Source organism: Taurulus bubalis (genome assembly GCF_910589615.1).
Source record: "Taurulus bubalis genome assembly, chromosome: 5".
In the NCBI taxonomy this organism is placed as follows: Eukaryota; Metazoa; Chordata; class Actinopteri; order Perciformes; family Cottidae; genus Taurulus; species Taurulus bubalis.
In genome coordinates, this window is record NC_136593.1 from 23,656,941 (window position 1) to 23,677,822 (window position 20,882).

General features: G+C 42.1%; 1 protein-coding gene across 1 annotated transcript in view; it reads right to left on the reverse strand.

Moving 5' to 3' along the window:
• Positions 1-20,882, reverse strand: part of LOC306737094 (copine-9-like) — a gene marked incomplete at both ends in the record, with an annotated part of 123,782 nt that overhangs the window by 92,336 nt on the left and 10,564 nt on the right. The window contains 2 exons of the mRNA XM_079218797.1: positions 2,241-2,344; positions 12,222-12,268. Coding sequence (XP_079074923.1) covers positions 2,241-2,344; positions 12,222-12,268 — 151 coding nt within the window. The remainder of the gene's footprint in view (positions 1-2,240; positions 2,345-12,221; positions 12,269-20,882) is intronic.

Genomic DNA, 20,882 nt, shown 5'->3' on the forward strand with positions numbered 1-20,882 from the left:
GAAAATAACTGTAAGGATTCAAATAAATAACTGACGAATATTTAGAAAAATAAATAATAAACCACACCAACAAAAAAAAAAGGTGGTCAATTTGAGAATAGAATTTGGTGTGGTGTTTCGTTACCTTGTTATATCAAATAAATTAATTCATTTGGTTGTACTGACAAACCAACCTTAAAAAAATAATTGGGATGAGATTGTAATTCTGCCTGAAAATATATATATTTGTTCATCTTTAACAAGGAAAATTCATAAACCAAAAGTCATTATTGATTTTTGATTGTGACTACATTGCTGCTTATTAACCGGTAATAACCAGTAGCAACATTGCTACCTACATTGGACACAAATGTCAAATGTGTCGATAACTAATCGACATTTGAAGTTCTAACAAACGTATAAACTCAGACTGAAGCTTCTCTTGTTATTAGCGGAGCATCTGGACCGGCCGATCAATGGCGTGGCCTGGTGGTGTTGATGTGTTCAGTTATTGACCACACAGTGGTGCTCGGAGAGGTGAAGCAGCTCTGATCAATAGCAGGGAAGTGATAGGCTCTCTGACCTCTTCTCGTCCCGACCCCATGCTGGGTCTCTCCTCTGAGCCCCATGTCGGGACTTCGATCCCCTCTAGGGAAGAATGGAGGAGGCAAAAGTTTGAGTTTTCCCTTCTTGTCTGCCTTCTCCGTTAGTGACATCACAATAAAAGTTACTAATGTAGGCAGAGAAGCTGTGCAGCTATTCAGACCGCAGAGCTCATTGTGCTCAACTGCAGACACAGAAAGCTGATTTCACTTTGAATTCCCTTCATAAATACTGACATAAGCAACTTTTTAGAATTGTATGCTTCGAACCAAACCAAACAACTTTGAAATGAATGGAGCTCATGATAATAGATTCAGAAGGAAAACAATACATTAAAATAATACAATACAAAAGACAATACAAAAGATGATAAAAGGCTGAATAAAAACTTTTACTGAATGCACTGTGTATTTAGTACTAAGTCAAACTGGAGAACTAATTGTGTCACTGTTGGTTCATTAGCAAGACATTTAAAAACTGTAAGAGAGAGGATTAACCAGTGGTGGATGGGTTGACTTCTCATTAAAAAAAAACAAGAATGATTTACATTTCAGCAGTGGTTCACAATTCTGAATTCTGCCTCCAGACCAGGGTTGCTTCTGGTGAACTAAAACTGAAACCAAAAAGATAATCGTGTGGAGTGTTTATCCAAGTCTGTGAAGCCAACAGAGATGGAGACCGGCTGGAGCAGTCGGGGTTTAATCACGTTGCTCAAGGGCAGTGTGGTCATGACAGAGGGCCAAGCTGTGCTCCTTTATTTGCCCTCACCCGATTTTCACCCACAAAACATTCAGACACGAACGCTTCATGAGTCTAGACAAGGTACCGGAATCCTTCACGTGCTCAGGCTTTTTGTTCTCACTGTCTCTAGGCCATTGGCGACACACACACTTGACCTCCGCATTTCAGTCTCCTGGGGCTAAACCGTGGCCACCAAAATGGTGGGAAAATGTAGTAAAAAGCCTCAAGAATCCCGTTGAACAGGCTACATACATTTACTGACGGAGGACATTTCTATTTTTAAAAAGGTGGAGACCAAAGTTTGAGTTGAGGATGGACTGTACTTGTAATCGTCCTTTTCTAGTCTTCCGACGACTCAAAGCGCTTTAACACTGCTTGTCATCATTCAAACCCATATTCATACACTGATGGTGCTAAACTATAAGCAACATTCATACACATAAACATGGACTAGCAGAGCTGGGGATCGAACCGACGATCCTCTGACTGGAGGACTGGAAACGGCAGGAAAGCTACAGGGTACTATAATGTCCATGTGAGAAAACAATACGCAATTAGTATACCAGAAGGCTGTCTTTTTACAGTGAGAATGAGAAAAGCAGTTTTTATGATTTTCAGGATATGGTTTTACAATATTGACTATTTTCGGGTTGTTGGGGTTCCTCCAATGCAAACCCAAAGAGATAAAGACATTTGTAACATAGCATTTGATACATTTACTATCTAACAATTTGATGATATTCATCCAGTCAAACAGCATTTTATGGTAATCAGCTTTGACTGGAGGCTTCCAGACCTACTGGGCATGAGTCAGCAGGCCCGAATAACAGGAGGCTTGATTGAAGTCATTCCCTGGTCGAACAAAGGAAACAGACAGCGGCGCTTTAGAGGGAAAAGGCGGCGATGTTCCCACTTACACATCAAAGCGAAGGTTCTGCTTCTCCTCAAAGAAGAAATCAAGGACAAACTTCCTCACGAAGTCGGGGTTCAGCGTGTTATCGATCACTTCTGTCCGACCGAACTGGTGGAAAGACGAGAGAGAAGAGAGGAGGAGAGAGTCAACATCATACCGATCAATCTGTACATTCAGAGGGGAAAGCAACACACACAGCAGGTGGCAACTCCTCTTGTGCTGGTGCTTCTTTTGTAGCTTTTTAAGTTCTCAACCAGAAAATGTGACACACTGAAAAGAAGTCCTAACCTGATTAAGTTCCCGCTCAAACGTACTCAGATAAAAATGACCTTAAGTAACATTAATCCTCTTTTCTTTTCTTTGCTGTAAATGTTAATGACTTGGTTTTCTCTGGTTTTGAAAAGCAGGGCAAGCTGTCAGGGTTGCTGACTAATTTCATTATCTTCATGAGATAATTCATCCTGATGTTTAAGGATTGAGGTAAAATAGGCAAAGGCATTGGTTTTGATTGAACTAATTCAAATCTAGTCATTTCTATCTAACTTGCCATCATATCTAATTCATATATTTAGTTGAGTTCAACCCTTGACACTTTATCACAGACGAGATCGGCTTTAAATGTTCCTCATACCAACTCTGACCTGTGGAACGCTGACACTGGGACAAACTACAAGACAAACTAGTTAAAAGATAAAAGATAAAGAATCAGTGTGCTGAACCTGTTTAGTGCCCCTTGAGACACGGATTTAATTTACTCGTGGCTAAAAAAAATGTCCCAGTTGATTACTCACATTAAGACAAAAACATTTTGTATTACAAGTTTTCTGAAATGTTTAAAAATGCAAATGAGGCATTCTCTAATGGTGACTTTGGGGTTAAAACATTTGGGATGTTTTCCTTCCACTAGTCTGAAAGAAGACATGTAATGGAAGCAAAACAGCCCAAAATCTCAACATTGAGCAGTGCATGAAAAATATTGCTGGCATCCTGACAATAAGACAGTCATGTCCTATTGTATCCTGTAACACTGATGAACTCCTGGTGACTCACACACTCTTACTGAGGGAATAAATCAAGAGGGCAGTAGAGTCCTTTACTCATAGACTTCTATACAACCAGTCAAATTTGTTTACACTATGATGTACTATTTTTGATATGAGAGAAAACTGTAATCAATCCAGGATTCACATGACTCCCATGTTGTTTTATATATCCTAAATGCTGGTTTAAGGCACTTTTTGGTGGCTATAAGGCTTCAGGTGAGCGTCATGACTCTGAAGACAATCCCATCAAGCGCTCTGGCGGCTGACAGTGATGAGCTATCGATCTGACGAGTTCCTATAACCTCTGTTCCTGCTCCCCTCTGCCAGTCAAACTCCACACAGCAGAAACAAGACAATCTGGGTTTAATCTCTTTGGGTGCATTTCGGTCAGTGGTCCGGACGTCAGCGGCTACTGAAGTCGTCAGAGAGCTTAGTTGTTAGAGAGATGTTTTCCCAGCAATATAAAATAGGTATTAGAGAATTGTGTGAATTATGAGCTGTTATCACTAGCTCTAAGTAGCTTATAATACATAATTAAAACTACTAATGACAAGATTAGTTTGAATCCATATGAATACAATCTTTTATTTCCTTATCATTTGAATTGTGCTTTTATGAAAAACAAACTATAAATGACTATAACCAAGTAAAAGGGTGACATTTAGAATTTTGGTTGGTTTACAGACTTCAGAGCAGTTGACATTTGTATTGTCAAAATGTTAAATGTATGCACCTTCCGCCAGGACAAAGTCCTTGTATGTGAAAGAATACGTGGCAATAAATGGTTCTGATTCTGAAATGATTTTTAGGACAGTGGCAAAAAAAGGAATAGTCTGGATCCTTGTAGACCAGCTGCTATAATCAAACAACAAAGGGATCAATATCTATATGGATCATTAATGTTCGTCCAATAGTATCAGTGGCAAAACAAACGTGATCAGTGACCTCTAAAAGTTAGATTTGCTCCCTTTTTTTCTTTTGTGCGGATCCGATCTCTGATGAGATCCAAACCATGAGTTTCATGATCGGTTGCACAACGAGCCACAGCTGGGTTCAACATCACAATTATAATAGTCTGATTGAAGGAGGCAACACAGCTGTGTATTATTCAGATCCACACGATCACACCCATGTGAAGAACAAGGCCAGTCAACAGGATAATCTATTGTTGGCAAAACGTCCCACAGTGTGACGAACAGTGGTCGTTATGTGATTGGCTTTACAGAACGCTAGCCAATCAGCACAGACTATCAGGTGATGAGCCACTGAGACAGACCTTACGTTTCTTTATACTGCCGATGTTTTATGTTTTTAACAACTCTGTTTTTTGTTACCCGTAGGATAAGATTACTGCTTCAATTAAATGTTATAAATGTAAATGAGTCAACTCACTTCAGATCTTTTCTGCATTAAACTAGACCATGACTTTTCCAGAACTTGCATTTTAAAACTTCCAGGTCCTTTTATTCAAAACATGTTCTCATTATGTTGATAAAAGACGTAATTCAACCGTCATTATGTTTGTTTCAAAACCTGTTTACCTGTTGCTTATTAGTTTTGTATGAACTTAATCATTTCTAAGAGACATGGTTGTATTCTACAAAACAAATCCAGTCTATGTCTTGTGTGAGAGTTGACTCATGGGAGTTCTAGATGTGTGCTGTCCATGGATGTTGTCTTACATGATCTCTCAAGAGTGTCATACGGTATTTTTTCAAATTTTCATTGGGCAGAGGTAGTAGTCACTGTCGGTTTCAAAAGCTTAAAAATACTTTTTTCTCCTTGAGAGTGAGTGACAGATAAATCCCATTTGTAAGCATTTGCTGGAGGAGCATTTTAAAGTCAACTGTTCTCCTGGTAAACCGCATCCTAACGCGATCCATCTAATGTCAAGCGGACAGAGGATCACAGCCACATACTACAGTTCTGGGGCGAGGCGCAGCGGCCGGTTTCCGTCATGGACAGAAACCTAAAGACGTCCTGCCTCTGCTGACAGCTGCCAAAACAACCCAGCAGTCCCACCGCAGAGCCCTTTGTCTCCCACTCACTTGTGAACCGTTCTCCCTGACTTCACAGTGGAAGAGAGGGGCACTTGGCTCACTGTTGCATCACAGTCTCTTGATGCGGCAGTGACAGCATCATACTGGAAGACAATTCTGCCTGCCGCCAGTAAATATTAGCACAAAAACAAGTACCTGCAAAGAGTACTTGTTTTCGAAAAAGGGTTCTAAAAAGCTGTCACTATTTTTGTTTTGGTTTCTCTGTTTTGGAGAGAGAGAGAGAGAGGGAGGAGAAATCCACAAGCAAAAAACAAAAGGTCTCAGGTGCATGATATTGGTTGAAAGCAATAAAGCTTCTCTGTTTTATCAAAGAAAAAATGGTTAACCAATTTCAACTGGTGCAAGGAAGAATACATACGCCTGTGTATACAGCACATACGTACGTGTGTGGGTGTGTGTGTGTGTGTGTGTGTGTGTGTGTGTGTGTGTGTGTGTGTGTGTGTGTGTGTTAAGACGCATCATGCCAGATTACTGGAACAGGTAAAACTATTTGTCATGATCCCAGTGGTGTCGTTGGAGTTGGTTCCCTGTATTGGTTTGAAAGTCCTCTCCTCTCGTCTTGTTTGGTTTTACTTCCTGCTTTGCTGTGGTTCCTACCGTGGGGATTGAATGCTGGCTGAGCTTTTTGGAACCAGCTGTTGTTGTTAAAGCTCACCTTGATTTCTATTCATCCTGCCCGTCTGGTGTTCTATCTGAACTTCGCCTTGACAACCACTTCAATGTCTACCTTATGTGCTTCCTCACAGTTCACAAACACGAAGCAAACAAAACTTCTTCCCAGCAAAATGTAAGCAGAAGGCAGCTGTAGTATATTATCGTTATTAAAAGAAAACACTGTTATTGTGTTGTTTCATATTCATTTGAGGAAGGTGAACGTCTCCTCATCGCTCCACATAGACGGGATGATTTTATCTGCTGCTATTTTTCCTGCAACTTTGTTACAATGCCCTGGTCTACCTAAATGGAACAGGGCCATCATTTATGTTATTAATAACACCTTGTTTACCCTGCAATGACATGGCAATCACAATATCCCCGGCCGAAAGCTTACCGTGCTTTATGGTCTATTTGACTCTAACCATGGTTTACTAAATGAACATCATGCCGTATTGAAGAAGACTTGAAACTAGAGATTGAGACATAAACTCATGTTTACAATGTTTACTGAGGGAATAAATCAAAGATAGAAGTTACATACAATGAGAGGAGTTACCCCCTGCTGGTCAGGAGAGAATGCAAGTTGTAAAACACTTCTTTTTTTTTACACTATAATGGTTAAACTGTGTAATTAATCCACGATTCACGTGACTCCCTGGTCATTTTATATATCCTAAATGCACCTACACTGCTGATTTAAGGCACTTTTTGGCAGATATAAGGCTTCAGGTAACACTAAAAAATAACCCATAAAAACACACACACACACGTGTGTTATGTGACTCTAGCGAGACAAGATTTAACCACACAAACAAGAAGCGTGTCTCTGTGTGCAGGAATCAGGACTCCATAGATATCATAGCTTCTTCAATTCTTATAATAGTTCAACCGTGACTTATAACATATATAACCGCAGTGATGGCCAAATCCATTAATCCCGATTTCCCTAATTGTAATATTAACAGTTTATATAATCAAATATTTAAATTTGCTGTTTGTGTATCGATACAATATTGCAGCACAATATATCACTATACCATGCTGTATACACCCCCCCCCCCCCCCCTCGTACAAATACTTGTGTGTCTTTTAACACATTTGTCACGTTTGTATTTCTCAGATCAGTTTTTTCTTCTTTCATGAGGGCCCTTGAGGGCCAAATTAAGTATTTTGAATCGAATTGAATGTAAGTACCTGGATCACACGACGGGCGACGAACACCACGCTGCTGCAAAGTAATGAACAAAAATAATGAGTGCCGGTGGACGTGTCCCTATTGTCCTTGCACGCTGCAGAGTTGCATCACGTTCAATCAAACGCATGACGCAACACAGTAGGAGAGGAGCGCCTACTGATTTCAGAGGACCCTTTCTCGCTGTGGCTGATGAGTAAAGCGAAGCTTGGGGTTTTTTGGGGGGGATTCCGGCGCACGACAGTCCATTAAAATCTGTGTGTGTGTGTGTGTGTGTGTGTGTGTGTGTGTGTGTGTGCACGCCTTAAAGCAGCACGGTACCGTCGAGGCAATCGGGGCAGCTTTTCTCTCCATTTGAGTCTGCTGCATCTGTAATGAAGTGTCTACAAAGTCAAGGAGATCGTAGACGGACGGAATGGAGGACAGAGAGGCGGACGGGGGAGAGAGGGAGTTTGTCCCAACGGGTCTTAAAAGGTATCAAACACACATTACTACTTTGCCGTTAAATATTTAACATTTATTCCAACACTATGATATAATAAGAACATCTTATTAATACAATTCACTATATTAATTCTTAATGCCTTTTCGGGGGAGTGCTAATGCCGTTACTGTTTCTAACTTCTAACTTTCTAACTTATAACTTATACAAAACTGACCATATTTTCCGTAGCTTTTCGACATACAATGCGACTTCCTTCAAAATAAAAGCATCGAGAACGAGAGACGAGAATGCCCATGTTTGGGCCAAATCATTTTAGCCCCAAGCTGAATTTATTTTAGGGTGCTGATTGGATAGATTGTATGTCACTCATTTATATCTTTAATCAGAAATTGGCCAAACTGCTTCTTAGACCCGCCTCTCTTGGCATAGAACCATGGGGCATATGCTGCGTTCACACCAAAAGCGTTTTTTCAAGTAGATTACGTGCAAAGTCATTGCACAGACGGTAATGGTTCTGAACGACGCAAATTTCCGCCAGGCTCTCTTTTTTGGTGAATGACACGAATAACTCGGGGCAAATGACGCGAATGGCGGCGAGTTGCGAAAGCCAATCAGCATTGAGAAGCTCCGCCCGTCATCACTACCGTGCTGCCGTTGCTGAATCAAACTGCTGCTGGTCCGCTGAAGGAGCGCTGGAAACAGCTTCATTCAGACACTCTTCCTGGAGGAGTCCGAGCTGTGTGCGGCTTCGGATAATATTATGAACTCAGACACGGGGGCGTGTGATGTTCCGACATTTGTGGGACTTCCACAACAAGTATAAAGCAGAACTAGTGGTTATTTCAATGGTGGATGAAGGAAATGGTAACTGTTTTCACGGAGTAAAGCCACGGAGATAAGGTGCAAATAAGCGAATGAAGCAAATTAACCACATGAAGTCGAGCGAGTAAACGCACGCGAAAAAGTGTTGTGTTTTTTAGGTGTGAGAGATGTACTAGTTATATAATAATACACAGTCTACAGTCAATCTGACTTTGATATTCCATCCCTTGATTTTATTTCCTGAGATATGCACGAAACACAAACCACCTCTACGGAATGAAGATATCAAAAAGTTTATTATTTCATGAAGAGATGCCCTGCAACATCAACACAGCACACCTTCCTGGTCTTTCACAGGAAAAGATACTGACTGATCCTGATTTTTAGAGTGAGAAAAGTTTGAAATGGCCTTCGTTTCGGAGGGGAAACAGAAGAATTTCAAAGAAAGAACTGCTTCTGCAAGCTAATAAGCCAAACTATTTATAAAATGAGAAAAGAAGAGCTATATTCACTAACAGAAATGAGAGGTAGAGTAGAAGATTGGTTTCATGAAATGGAATATGAGCCGTCACACACACACACACACACACACACACACAAAGTATCTTTTAATTAGCTGCTTTAGACAGCTTCTCCTTTTGTTTGGGACGTTTTATGTGCAGTTTCTTCTCTGTGAGTCTGTTCTTTGGCAGTGAAGTTAATTTTTTTTTTTCTTTATCCGCCTTAGTGGGAGAATTAGATTTCTGCTAATTGCATCAAAAAGTGCCTCGAGCCAAATCTGCCAATGTGTTTCGCCGGCCCACGCGCTACAAGCTGGGGACAATATGCGTGACACGGGGAAGACGGCGGTTTCCTTTCGCTCGTTGACAGGCAGCTTTACACGACCGTCCAGGGAGACGGTAAGAGGAGGAAGTGGTCAGCTGAGTGGGATCTGGAACCAAGTGGAATATCTCCAACTGTGGCCGCACGCCAAACTGGCGAACCCAGGTACGAAGACTACTCCGCTCTTCAATCAGCTCGGATTTATGCAAAATAAAATGGCAGTGTAAAATACATTCACGGCAGAACCACGTGCCGCTATAATCGACAGCTAAACGCCGTGGAAATTCCACTGCAGGAGGAGAAAAGATCTGGCCCGCTGCTGAAAGACACACACACACACACACACACACACACACACACACACACTGGTGAGGGGAAGAAGAATTTAGGATGCTCCCAGATAAACTTTTATCTTTTCACAGAGGCGAGAGGCGTTTTATGATATTTTCCAACTGTGATGTCTCTGCGTAGATGGAGGCTTGACAGTTTATCCTGCGCAGTTTCTAAATCTGTGAAAGGATTACTGCTCTATCGCTCCGAGCAACCTCAAATCTTTCCCAGCGACTATAGCTCTGAAGTTTAAAAAAAAGAAGGTGCTTTGCCTCTTTTGGCACAACAGAAACTTCTTTCAGTCAATCAGTCAACCTGAATATAGTTAACCCCGAGAACTAAAAGTCTAAAAGAGAGCGATAATTAAAAGAACAACTAAAATGAAATAGAAAGAAGTTTAATGGGTTCTTACTGATTCCTCTTCCAATATGTCTTTTAGTTTGTCATTTATTATAGAATTGTCTTTAATATTGTTGTGAGCAGAGAAAGATAATAAGGATAAGCACACAGAGGAAATGAGGTTTTCTAAATCATCTCTTGTTAATCTTGAAAGAGAAAATAACCTTTGGTCAATTGACCTAAGAACCCAGAGGGAACATGACAACTCACACAGAAGGGCCGTGCCGTCCGGGGTTAATGCTAGCTGATAAAAAATACTGTGATCCATAAACCATAAAAATTGGTAAACTGTTTGGGACTTATTGGGACTTTGGATGCCCCCGATACCTGGTTCTAAATGGGAACCGACAGCACAGTAGTTCAGAGTTAACGGTTCTGCTGTCGGTACTTTAGAAGTTCTGGAGAGAGACGTCCCCGTCTCACACACACACACACACACACACACACACACACACACGCACACACACGCACAGACACACACATGCTTAGAAGAATAGGATAGTAAATGAAAGATAATCACTTCAATAATAGTTGAGCTGTGAATGTATTTTAAGGACTTTGGAACTTTTTGTAGATGTTCTGCAAAACCTGCAAACTGATCCATACTGTTCCATGGGCGCATCGACCGCCGCTGTGTGTGTGTGTGTCTGTGTGTGTCGCTCTGCTGAAAGCCTCCTCTCCCTGTGAGACTGATTGAGGCTCACTGAGATCTGTGTATGTGTTTGGATCCCCGCTGAGGTGACACTGATTTTCTCCGATCGCACAAATGACTGCGAGACGGAGAGTGCGCGAGGCCGAGGCGGCGAGCAGAGGTTCTCTATATGTTTGTACAGCCTCGGCGTTGCGGGCCGACCTCCCTAAGCGTCTCCCATGCTTTTTCCAATTTATGAATTCCTATATCTGGCTGCGGAGGCTTCACAGAGGGGCTTAGTTTTCATTACATTCTGTTTGCTATAAAACTCTCTGATCAGTATGACCGTCACAGGATATTCCGCTTCACGCCTGCTTAGACCCTTTAAGTTGTGGCCTTACTGGTGGAAAGCATGGGCCGTTCTATTTTTAGCTTGAATGTGCTGAGAATGACAAAATGCTTTTTGACGGATTGTTGTTGTTGTTTTTTAACCTGGGCTTTGTTTTCTTCAAATTAGTTTTCTTTTTGCCATTTTATCAACGCGTTTCATTTCATCAGTGACTAAAAGTGTTTTTGTGCCTCTTCCGCTCTCCAATACACACTCAGTCAAACTCTAAAGGGACAGTGGGAACTTAAAGGAATACACAAGTGTCTTCATTCTGACATTGGATGGATTAGCACCTTTCTTATGAGCAGTCCTGAATACAGGAGGCAAATATTGTTGCAGCCTAAAACATATTTCTTCATCTCCAGATTATAACCATCTCCAGTGTGGAGTTTGTCTTCATAAGCATCTGATAAATGCAACATTGTGCTGGTTAAAACAAGATTAACAGCAGCCGGATGTAGACTGCAAACTGGACATCATTTTAACGGAAGATCATCGGATTTAATAAAGAAGTGTCTCAAAACTATAAGATCTGCAGTATAATAGTACATTTTGAAAAAGTAATGAACAGGACCAACATCACCCACAGGGCACTGCTAGAACTGACAGTTAACCCGGAGCACCGGGTCGGTTGGTTGTATTATCCAAATGTTCTCGGACAAAACAGATTTCTGAAGTCTGACCTGCCAGTTCCAACTTTTACCCGTTCCGATTCTCTTTCTTGGAACTACAATTGACAGCGAACGTTCTTCACCACTTAAACCAATTTGGCGCAGAACATTGTGCACTTTTATGCAAATAAGCACTAGAGATGTACGACCAACAGAGGAAAAGGATAACATTTATAAATGTTGGCGGGTTAAAAAAGCCTTGCTGTCATTTACAGTTCGTAGAATCCCTGGGTCCAGACCTTCAGAAGAAAATTGCAATCTCCACATTAGTGAGCTCTAATACTTTACGAACATAATATTTTAAATAAAGGCTATCTAAGTATTTGTCTCCAACAGACTGTCAGGAGCATTTTTATTTTTGTCAGTAGCCAACTCATCTTTCCTCAAAGCACACACTTTGTTATCCCTCTAATCTTTCAACACTGACAAATTAATCCACAAATTCTGCATTTGAAAGCTGAAGACCATGTCATCCATTTCTACCATTTCATGTGAACTGCAGGATTTAAAAGACATCCCACTCACCTCTCTCCACTCCTTGGTCCCCAGGCCTTGCAAGTACAACACCACCACTGTGAAGACAAAGCAAAAAATGTGTTTAAGAGCTACGCACTTTTAAAATGTCAAGGCATCAGGAAGGCAGGTAATCACATGTGCAGCACAGCTAATAAATTGCAAGCAAAGTTTGTCTGATGTGTCGTTTAAAACCCTCTGAAGCTTCTGCACCTATGTGGAAACGACACGATCGGGGCTAGAAGTGGAGAGAACTCTAACATGTCTTCAGTGCAGAATAAAACAGTTATTATTGCCATAAATTATAAAATAGAAAATAATGTATTTTACAAATATTGACAAACAATGGAATCTTGGCTCCCTGTGCTGTAAATATACTCCTTAATGCATTGTGTTCAGCAGCCTGCAGTTCAGTGGAAGTTTCACAGATTTGGCACATGCTCAGAATTTGTTTTTGTTTTTTACAGAATATGTCAGTAATTGGTTTATTTGGGGCAACATTGTAAATGAGACATTAAAGAATAAAACGTTTTTGATGAAATATCACAATCTTCAGCTTTGTTTTGGTTGTGTTTTATGACGTAAGCGTTATTCACACGTGATGTGTTCACTGCCTGCCGGAAACATACAAATCGGACGATTATGACAGTTATTACAGATTCTGGCTTTGATAAACTGCTTAGTTTTGGTGATTGTTTGAAGAAATCATTTTCCGTCACGCTGGGGATTTTTGGGGTTCAGACGGTTAACGATCATCCGCTCTCCTCCTACAGTGTTGCTATACATTTAAAAATGACGAGCATCCGCCACAAAGCTAAAATAACAAAACATTAATCACATAAAAGTCTCCTCTCCCCTTCACTTCACCCCCTCTCCCTCATTCCTCTCTCTTCCTTTCCTGCTCTCCTCCCCTCTCATGTCCCCCCCCCTCCCCATGGTAATGGCAGTCCGTGTAGAGAGCGCATCGTGTTTCTGCTTCAGCGGGGCGGCAGGCCAGTCGACCACGACGACCCCGCCACCGACAGGACCCGTACATACCCACATTCTCTCGCTCTGCTCTCCTCTTCGAAGAGGAAGTAAAAAGCGGAAGGGAGGAGGAAGGGAGGGGAGGAAAACAGGGTCGAGCTAAATTAATAAATACCAAAACGGAGAGAAAGAGGCTGAGAGTATAGGGACGGTTGACTAACTGATTCCATTTGGTGGAACGAGAGAAAGTGGAGCATTTAGGCTGTGTGTGTGTGTGTGTGTGTGTGTGTGTGTGTGTGTGTGTGTGTGTGTGTGTGTCACGAAGAAGCATCCATAATGGCCCCCCCCCCCCCCCCCCTCCCAAAAAAGGTATATATATATATATATATATATATATATATATATATATATATATATGCACTATGTGTGTTCTTTACTTGATGGAGGCCAGCCCTCATAAAACATTTACAGTGTGTGTGATGCATGTTGTCAGTGAACGTTACATGTCGCCACGAAGTGTGAGCGGCTCATCAGACGTGACTTCAGCCATCTCCTGATAGTCACGGCTGTGTGCAGCCTGTTCACACACACACACACACACACACACACACACACACACACACACACACACACACACACACACACTGTCCATATCTTTACCAACAAAAAGTAATGCTCTGGAATTCATAGATATCCCACAAAAACTCTGACTTTCCCCCAGGAGACAGATGTTCATGTTCCATGTGAAAACAAGAAACCATCGTTGATTAAGTTACGCCTTTCCCGTAAATATTTGAACCGATCTTTTCCTAATCCTAACTAAGTTGTTTTGTTGCCTATGGACAGAGACAGACAGAACTAAATAACGGGGTGAGAATGTGCTGGAATGAGAGCTTGGTGAATGTGGTGGTGGGAGCATGGTTGGGCTCAGCTGCAGAGGGGAGTGGCTTGGGGAATGGTGTCGTTAGAGGCCTGATTGGCCGCAGCTGAAACTAATTGTGTCTCTCCCCTACAAAAACTGCAGTAGGGACGAAGGGGCGAAAAAAAAGCTAAAGCGACAATCTGCAAAACATGGAGCACGAGACCGCGAGACACGGCCGGTGCACGGACGAGGCGAGCTATAGAGTACCCGGATTTTTGATAAATAATCATCAGTTGTGTAATATAATGTCAACGTGGGTAAAGGCAAATAATAGATCAGCTAGAACAGCCTGGGAGGCCAGAACATGTTATCACTTTACTGTAATGCAGCCTTTAAAACCAGGAAAAGACAACACTTCTGAGACGATATCTAGTCACGATATTGATATAATATGGATGTATTTCCCAGCCCTACCGGATAAATGCCCATTGTATGCCTTCCCACTGAGGACAAAAGCCAGATGTTAGTGGGGGGTTTTCTCAGGGGAAAGGGGACTCAAATTGGGTATACATTTGTATTTTGTGTCTAAGGAATATTCCAGCCGAAGAAATACTTCACATGATGGGACAGAGGGAGGAGGTTAATGCAGCCACGGCCGCTCTGGCACTGGACGGACACAACCGCCGGTGACCATTCTTACGTACTCGTTACGTCCTCCTGTGGAGACGTGATATGTGGCGGACATGCAGACAACAGCGGGAGTTGACGAGGACTGAGGTGAAGCAACCATTTGGAAGTGAAAATAGAAAAAGGTATGTTACTTGGGGTGGATAATTGTACTTTTAAATATGCAAATGAGACGACAGGCTGGACTGCCCTAGCGATGCCTTTTGTACTCCGAAGGGCAGAATTCTGTTACATGCAGTTACTTAAAGTCAGGAAGGTCAGTTAATTTGGAGATACATGGAGAAGGCCTCAGGTTTCCAGTGAAAGCGATTAATGTAATTTTATTTTAAGACCTTAAAAAAAAAAATCTAACGCCATATATTTTTGTGCAGAAACTGGGTCATGGAGGAGCTTTCTGAAAAGAGTTTATATTTCTGTGCTAAACTTCAAAGCAGCAGCCGATGAATGGTGGTTTGGAGTCTTTTTTTAGTGTGAAAGCAAAGATTTGTGAGATGGATCATCAATGTGGGGAGAAACCCATCACGCTGGGCTGCCTGGTCAGTGCTGTCCGCCTAAAGGATGTGAGCAGATGATAACTGGCATCAAAAATCTAATCTCACGGGCATTGCCGACCGAGATGAAGGCACAGCCGAAGCCGACCGCACTCAGCCGGCGGAGACTGTAAACACAAGTCATCCCACACTCGGAGCAGGAACCGTCCAATGGGATGCGTCCCGCAGAGAAAGTCATTGAGTGGCCTCACTTGGAAAGGAGCTGATGTGCCCACGAGTCCCGTCCTCCATCAGTTATCAAACCACAACTCAATTAATCGGTTTATTAGAATTATTTACTTTATTTAATAAGAACCCGGCACAGTGCTGAGCTCGTAATAAGTCACGGCTGATATATGAAATGCACTCTCAGGAGGAGCATTTGTTTGTAGCTAACTCTCAGAGAGCTAGCAATAAAATCTCTTCACTGCCATTATTCAGTCATCATGTGAGGAGCTTCCTGTTTGGGAGGGGTTGTTATTTTGACCTAACAGTCAGTAACGGGTGATGTCATCTCTTGTCGCGGCCATTTTCAGTCAACATGGAGGCTGCGGCCGCCGTTTAGCAACCTGTTCTCTCACTCGTGTTCTCCCACGTCGTAGAATACCAATGCGTGGTAAGGGCCACTCGGCATCGCACACCGGCGCACCCTTTAGCGTCCGTTTGCGAGTGAAAGGTATAGAACACGGGCCACTTATAGGCGGGCCGCAGTCCGGGTCCGGACCCAGAAGTCGCATTATCCGGACCCGGACCTATAACCTGCAACTAGGAAGCCCTGTTTGACTCGGCTGAGACCAACAGTCACGTGACCAAAATTCTGTGAAACTTTGACTGAACTGCAGGCCGCTGAACACAGATCAGAGAGGAGAGGTTGTAAGAAGAGTTCAATATTTATTGCACGTAGAGCCTACATTTTGTCTCCAACATTGGTAACACTTGTGGCAACTTGTAAAAATGTTGGATATATAGATTCCATTGTTTCACATTTTTTGTTAAATGAACTAAACAAATTTTCCTCGCGTTTCTTTTTTTATGATTTATGGCATTTTAACTGTTAGACAGCATGAAATACATTATTGAGTGATCCCTTCTTCTGGCCTGGCTGTGCTGTTTCCAGAGAGGTACAGAACTGATATATTGCAGTGAAAATAAAGGCCACAGAGAGTACAATTTAATGAGCAAAAAAAAAAACTCAAACTGCTTGTGGCTCATAGGGTAAATAATACAACATTAAACAATAAACTATATTCCATGTTTGTCTGTTGAGGTTTAGATATTTCAGATCTGCTATTTGCTGCCAGTCAAACAACACGTGACCTCTAACTCAACCTACGTAGAGACGATGCCACTTATTGCCTGTGAACCGAGTCCGGTACCCACAGGCGTGGATCTACCTCGTGAGTGCTGCGTGACATTATCAGTACGTATCGACCCCGTCCTGTTGTGGCCGGACGGAGGGGTCTAACCAGCCACATCAAAGAGCTGAGGGCGTGTCGTGGCCACAGCGAGTGACTTTCCTCTGAAGGGTTTGAAGTTCAGGACCCATCTGACACGATCATTACCCTCCATCATGGTCCCCCACCTCTGCCCAGCACAGGAAGAAAGGCAAATCTATGGGGAAGTGTCGATAAAGGATGCATGGCCAGCTAACCATCCCTACCTTACTGTGTTCTGTCCAAAATCTGAAGGGAAAAAAGTACCAATACTTATAGGATAATAGCTGAATATTAAATACAGTATCGTTACAAAACATAGTTATGCAAAATCCCCCACAACGTTGTCTACTGATGGTGCTCTTTAACACCTTTAAAATGACATGTAAGAATGAGGTTAATCATAAATCTGAGTTTAGAGGCATCAGATAAATCAGATAACTGTCTGAAAAATCGTTCATTTAATGACTGGAATGAATTCATGAATGACGAATCGGCACATTAGAAGATATATTTAATCCTGACTGATAGCTGAGGTAGAAAGTCTCCCTGTCACTGCTTTTAATCCCATAAAACTCTATGAAACGCTTGTGATAAATGTTCAGTTTATCACAGTTGACATTTCCCTCTTTTCTTCCCCGCCCTCACACATGAAGCAACATTTTGCCAAATCAGATGTTCACTTTCGGTTTTTGTCTTCGTAGGAGTTTTATCATAATTACTGATCGTTGAATGAGATGAGAAAGCTGGAGTCCGAGAATCTGATCCAGATCTACAGACGGACGTTAGATAATTGGGCTTCTATCACAAAGATGTACACGTGAGAGTTTGTTTGTTGTGAGGCTGTAAGATTATAACAATGAGGACATACAAAGACTTGGTTTGCCCTAGAATAAATGTGTATCTTGTGCTCAGCTACTCTACCTGAAGATCCCTTCCTGCCCCCAAACCGGCACTTTTTTCCCCATTTGGTTTAAAACCAAAGAATCGGCAAAAGGCGCATTTGCAACAAGAGCAGACATCTTTCATTCTATAGTTAATGCACATGGGTGGCTACGTACAGAGTCAGATGAATGCTAGCATGTTGATTAAAACAATATTTGGTGAAGGATGGAGAAACCAAGAGGAGAAAAAGAGAGCGGCTGAATATAGAGAGATTCACAAGAGGCGGTGCATTATTGACTAAATGTTCTGTTATCGTGGACCCGTGGGTTCCGTTATCAAGGCCGAAAATATCTAATCATGAACCATAAACCCGTTTTCTCGCCCAAGCCTGCTGTTGCATGGGGATGCAGATTTATTCAAAAGAATCTCCATTTCATATTGTAATTAAAAAACAATTAAAGCAACAAAAACATTTTTGACTTGACTTTAGATGCATGGCCGAATAGTAGGAAAAGTACAATTCAAACAATCCAGCATGCGCCGTGTATTTAGTACAATATAGGGTTTTATAACTGAACCATTTAACTGCTAACCGATAATAATATTTTTTTTAGCTAGCTTCAGGGCTAACCCGTTCACTTTAATCAGCAGTTACCAAGCAAGACACGGGAACTCGACCTTGGTCTTGAGGAGCTAAAGCATTTATTTCCTCACCAATAAACTGCCACGCTCACAGCTATACATATACTGTTAACTTCGTACTCATCACCATCATCACACACACACACACACACACACACACACACACACACACACACACACACACACACACACACACACACACACACTCTGGACACTCGCTAACGTTATGCCAGACTTGAAGTAAACTGGCGTAAACCCTGGCAGAGTCTACCGGACAGACACACAGCTGACCTAACAGCAGCTAAACTCATCGCTGTGGTGGAGACCTACTGGCAAAGTGGCTGCATGTGTCCACTAGAAAGCACACCAACATCGTGGCTGCCAGCTCTCTCGTGTCTCTACACACTGCAGTCGTCGGTTAATGATGGATTTAACCTGTTTCAGCATCCGGCTATCGTTGCAGCTGGGCGGCTTGTTAGCTCTTCTACCACAGCAACCCTGCATGCGGGTTAGCGGTTAACAGGGGTCAGTCATTGGTCAGAAAAAGAAAAAAATAATAATAATTGGCACAGTAGATATGACTTGTTGGTTCATGTGGGTCATGTCTGGAATGTGGCATGCTGGCTCTCTTGCTAGTGCTACCGCTGCTTACCATTAACACTACATTTCCCAGACCCTCTGCTTCCTTCTTCCCTTCCTGAACTAAAAGTTTCCAGAGTTGATTTTACAATCACTTTCCCTCTTATGTTTTTCTCACAACACCCTACAACACACAACGCTCCTTCACCTGAGGGGGACTTAAAGTCACAGTGTACCCGCTTCACACCCAATTTGTTTTGACTTGGCTTTTCGTTGTGTCGAGCACAACGCGGCACCAGCTCAAACGGGTTTTGTCGAGGTTGTAGTGTGCGACTAATGTTCAAAGAGAATGTCTTTTCTTTTGGTGTGCGTGCTTTGACGCAGAGATCTGAGGCTCCTTCATCTGTGCTGCAGAGAAACAGCCGCTGTGGAATACACGACCCGACAGCACTTACACATGTACACACTGGGTGTAAAACATCTGAACAACAACACAGGCATGGGTGGGTCCACTGATGACACACACACACACACACACACACACACACACACACACACACACACACACACCTCAGGCATATAGGGCACCATAAGCACCACAAGGCAGAGTAACGTATGTGACACACATACAACGGTCATATAGGGGCTGGTTTTTTCCATAGCGTTCAATGTTCAGGTCAACCGATACCTTTTCTAAAAGCACATCATACAATCTTATATCTCTGAATCATTATTTATTTATCTTTTTACTTTATTATAATACGATATATATATATATATAAAATATAAATGTTGTTCTTCCTTTAAGTATATATAAATACAGAATAAAACATAATATAGAATATATATATATATATATATATATATATTCTTTATTCTGTATTTATCTTCTGTCCTACACACACACACACACACACTCCAACATCAAACCAACAACTCACATGGCCTTGTTGTCTTATTTTGTTAACTGGCCTGAATTCCCGGTTCTCGTTGTCCTCGTTTTGTTCTGTTAGCCTTTTGCCTTGCAATAAAAGATGATTGAAAATAAATTATGGAAGATTCTGGTATTTCCCAACCTGTCTCTCGTTATCACAATTGGGTCACTCGACATCTCTGCTGCAGGAACTTGGTTTTGACTATTGCAATACAGTTGTATTAAAAAACAATGGCAGGGCTTTATAAATGTTGACAAAAAGAGAGAAAGGGAACGCCGTTCTGTGCAATTCCACAGTGAATGAAGAGAAGAACATGGCGCTGTGAATCATGAGGCTGGGGGGGTGCAGACAATACGGTCTGTTCAGCTTCATTTGAGATCGACAGGAGCAAAGGAGTCAGTCACCCGACGACTCAGGTGCTATCGGGACGTTCACACAGGGAGGAAGTGGGGGTGGATGGAGGGTTCAACAAAACGTCACACTGCTGCTCGTTTCCTGTTTCCTACCAGGAGTCAACATTGACCACATGGCTTTAGCACGTTCGCTCCATAACCTTGAGGCATCATGGTTAGTATTGTAACCATGAAAGCGAAGCTCCCTTAACTTTACTCAAGTATCTTTAACCGCCATGTTATCATCACACAGCATGACGCATAACAAAGTTATTTCTCAACAGGGATGTGCAATGGTTTTGGTAGTCTCAGCCCGATGACGTCGTACTGCTGATAGAGACGTCCGATCAGGAAACACTTTGTCGTGTCGTTCTGGAGCGTACTGACACAATACATATTCCCCTTCTCCCTTTTCAACAATTTCCTCACAGATCCAGAGCAGTGTCAGGGACGGTGAACAGGAAGCGTTAAAGCCGGTGTCCTGATCGCTGTTGGTTAATATTCAGTAAGAAAATAAGCGATCGACAGTAAAACTTTATTCACACTGTGATGGTTAAACTGTGTATTTAATCCGCTATTAAATCCGTTTATTTAATCAGTCATGTATTTAATACGTGACTGACGAACCGTAAGGGGGAATCCGCTACACCGCTATCGTTACGCAGTGGACTGAAAGACGATGAGGACGGTCGTGACAACCGTGATGAGGATGATGAAATTATGATGATAAACCGTGTGAATGGCGTCTACCAAGAGAACAAA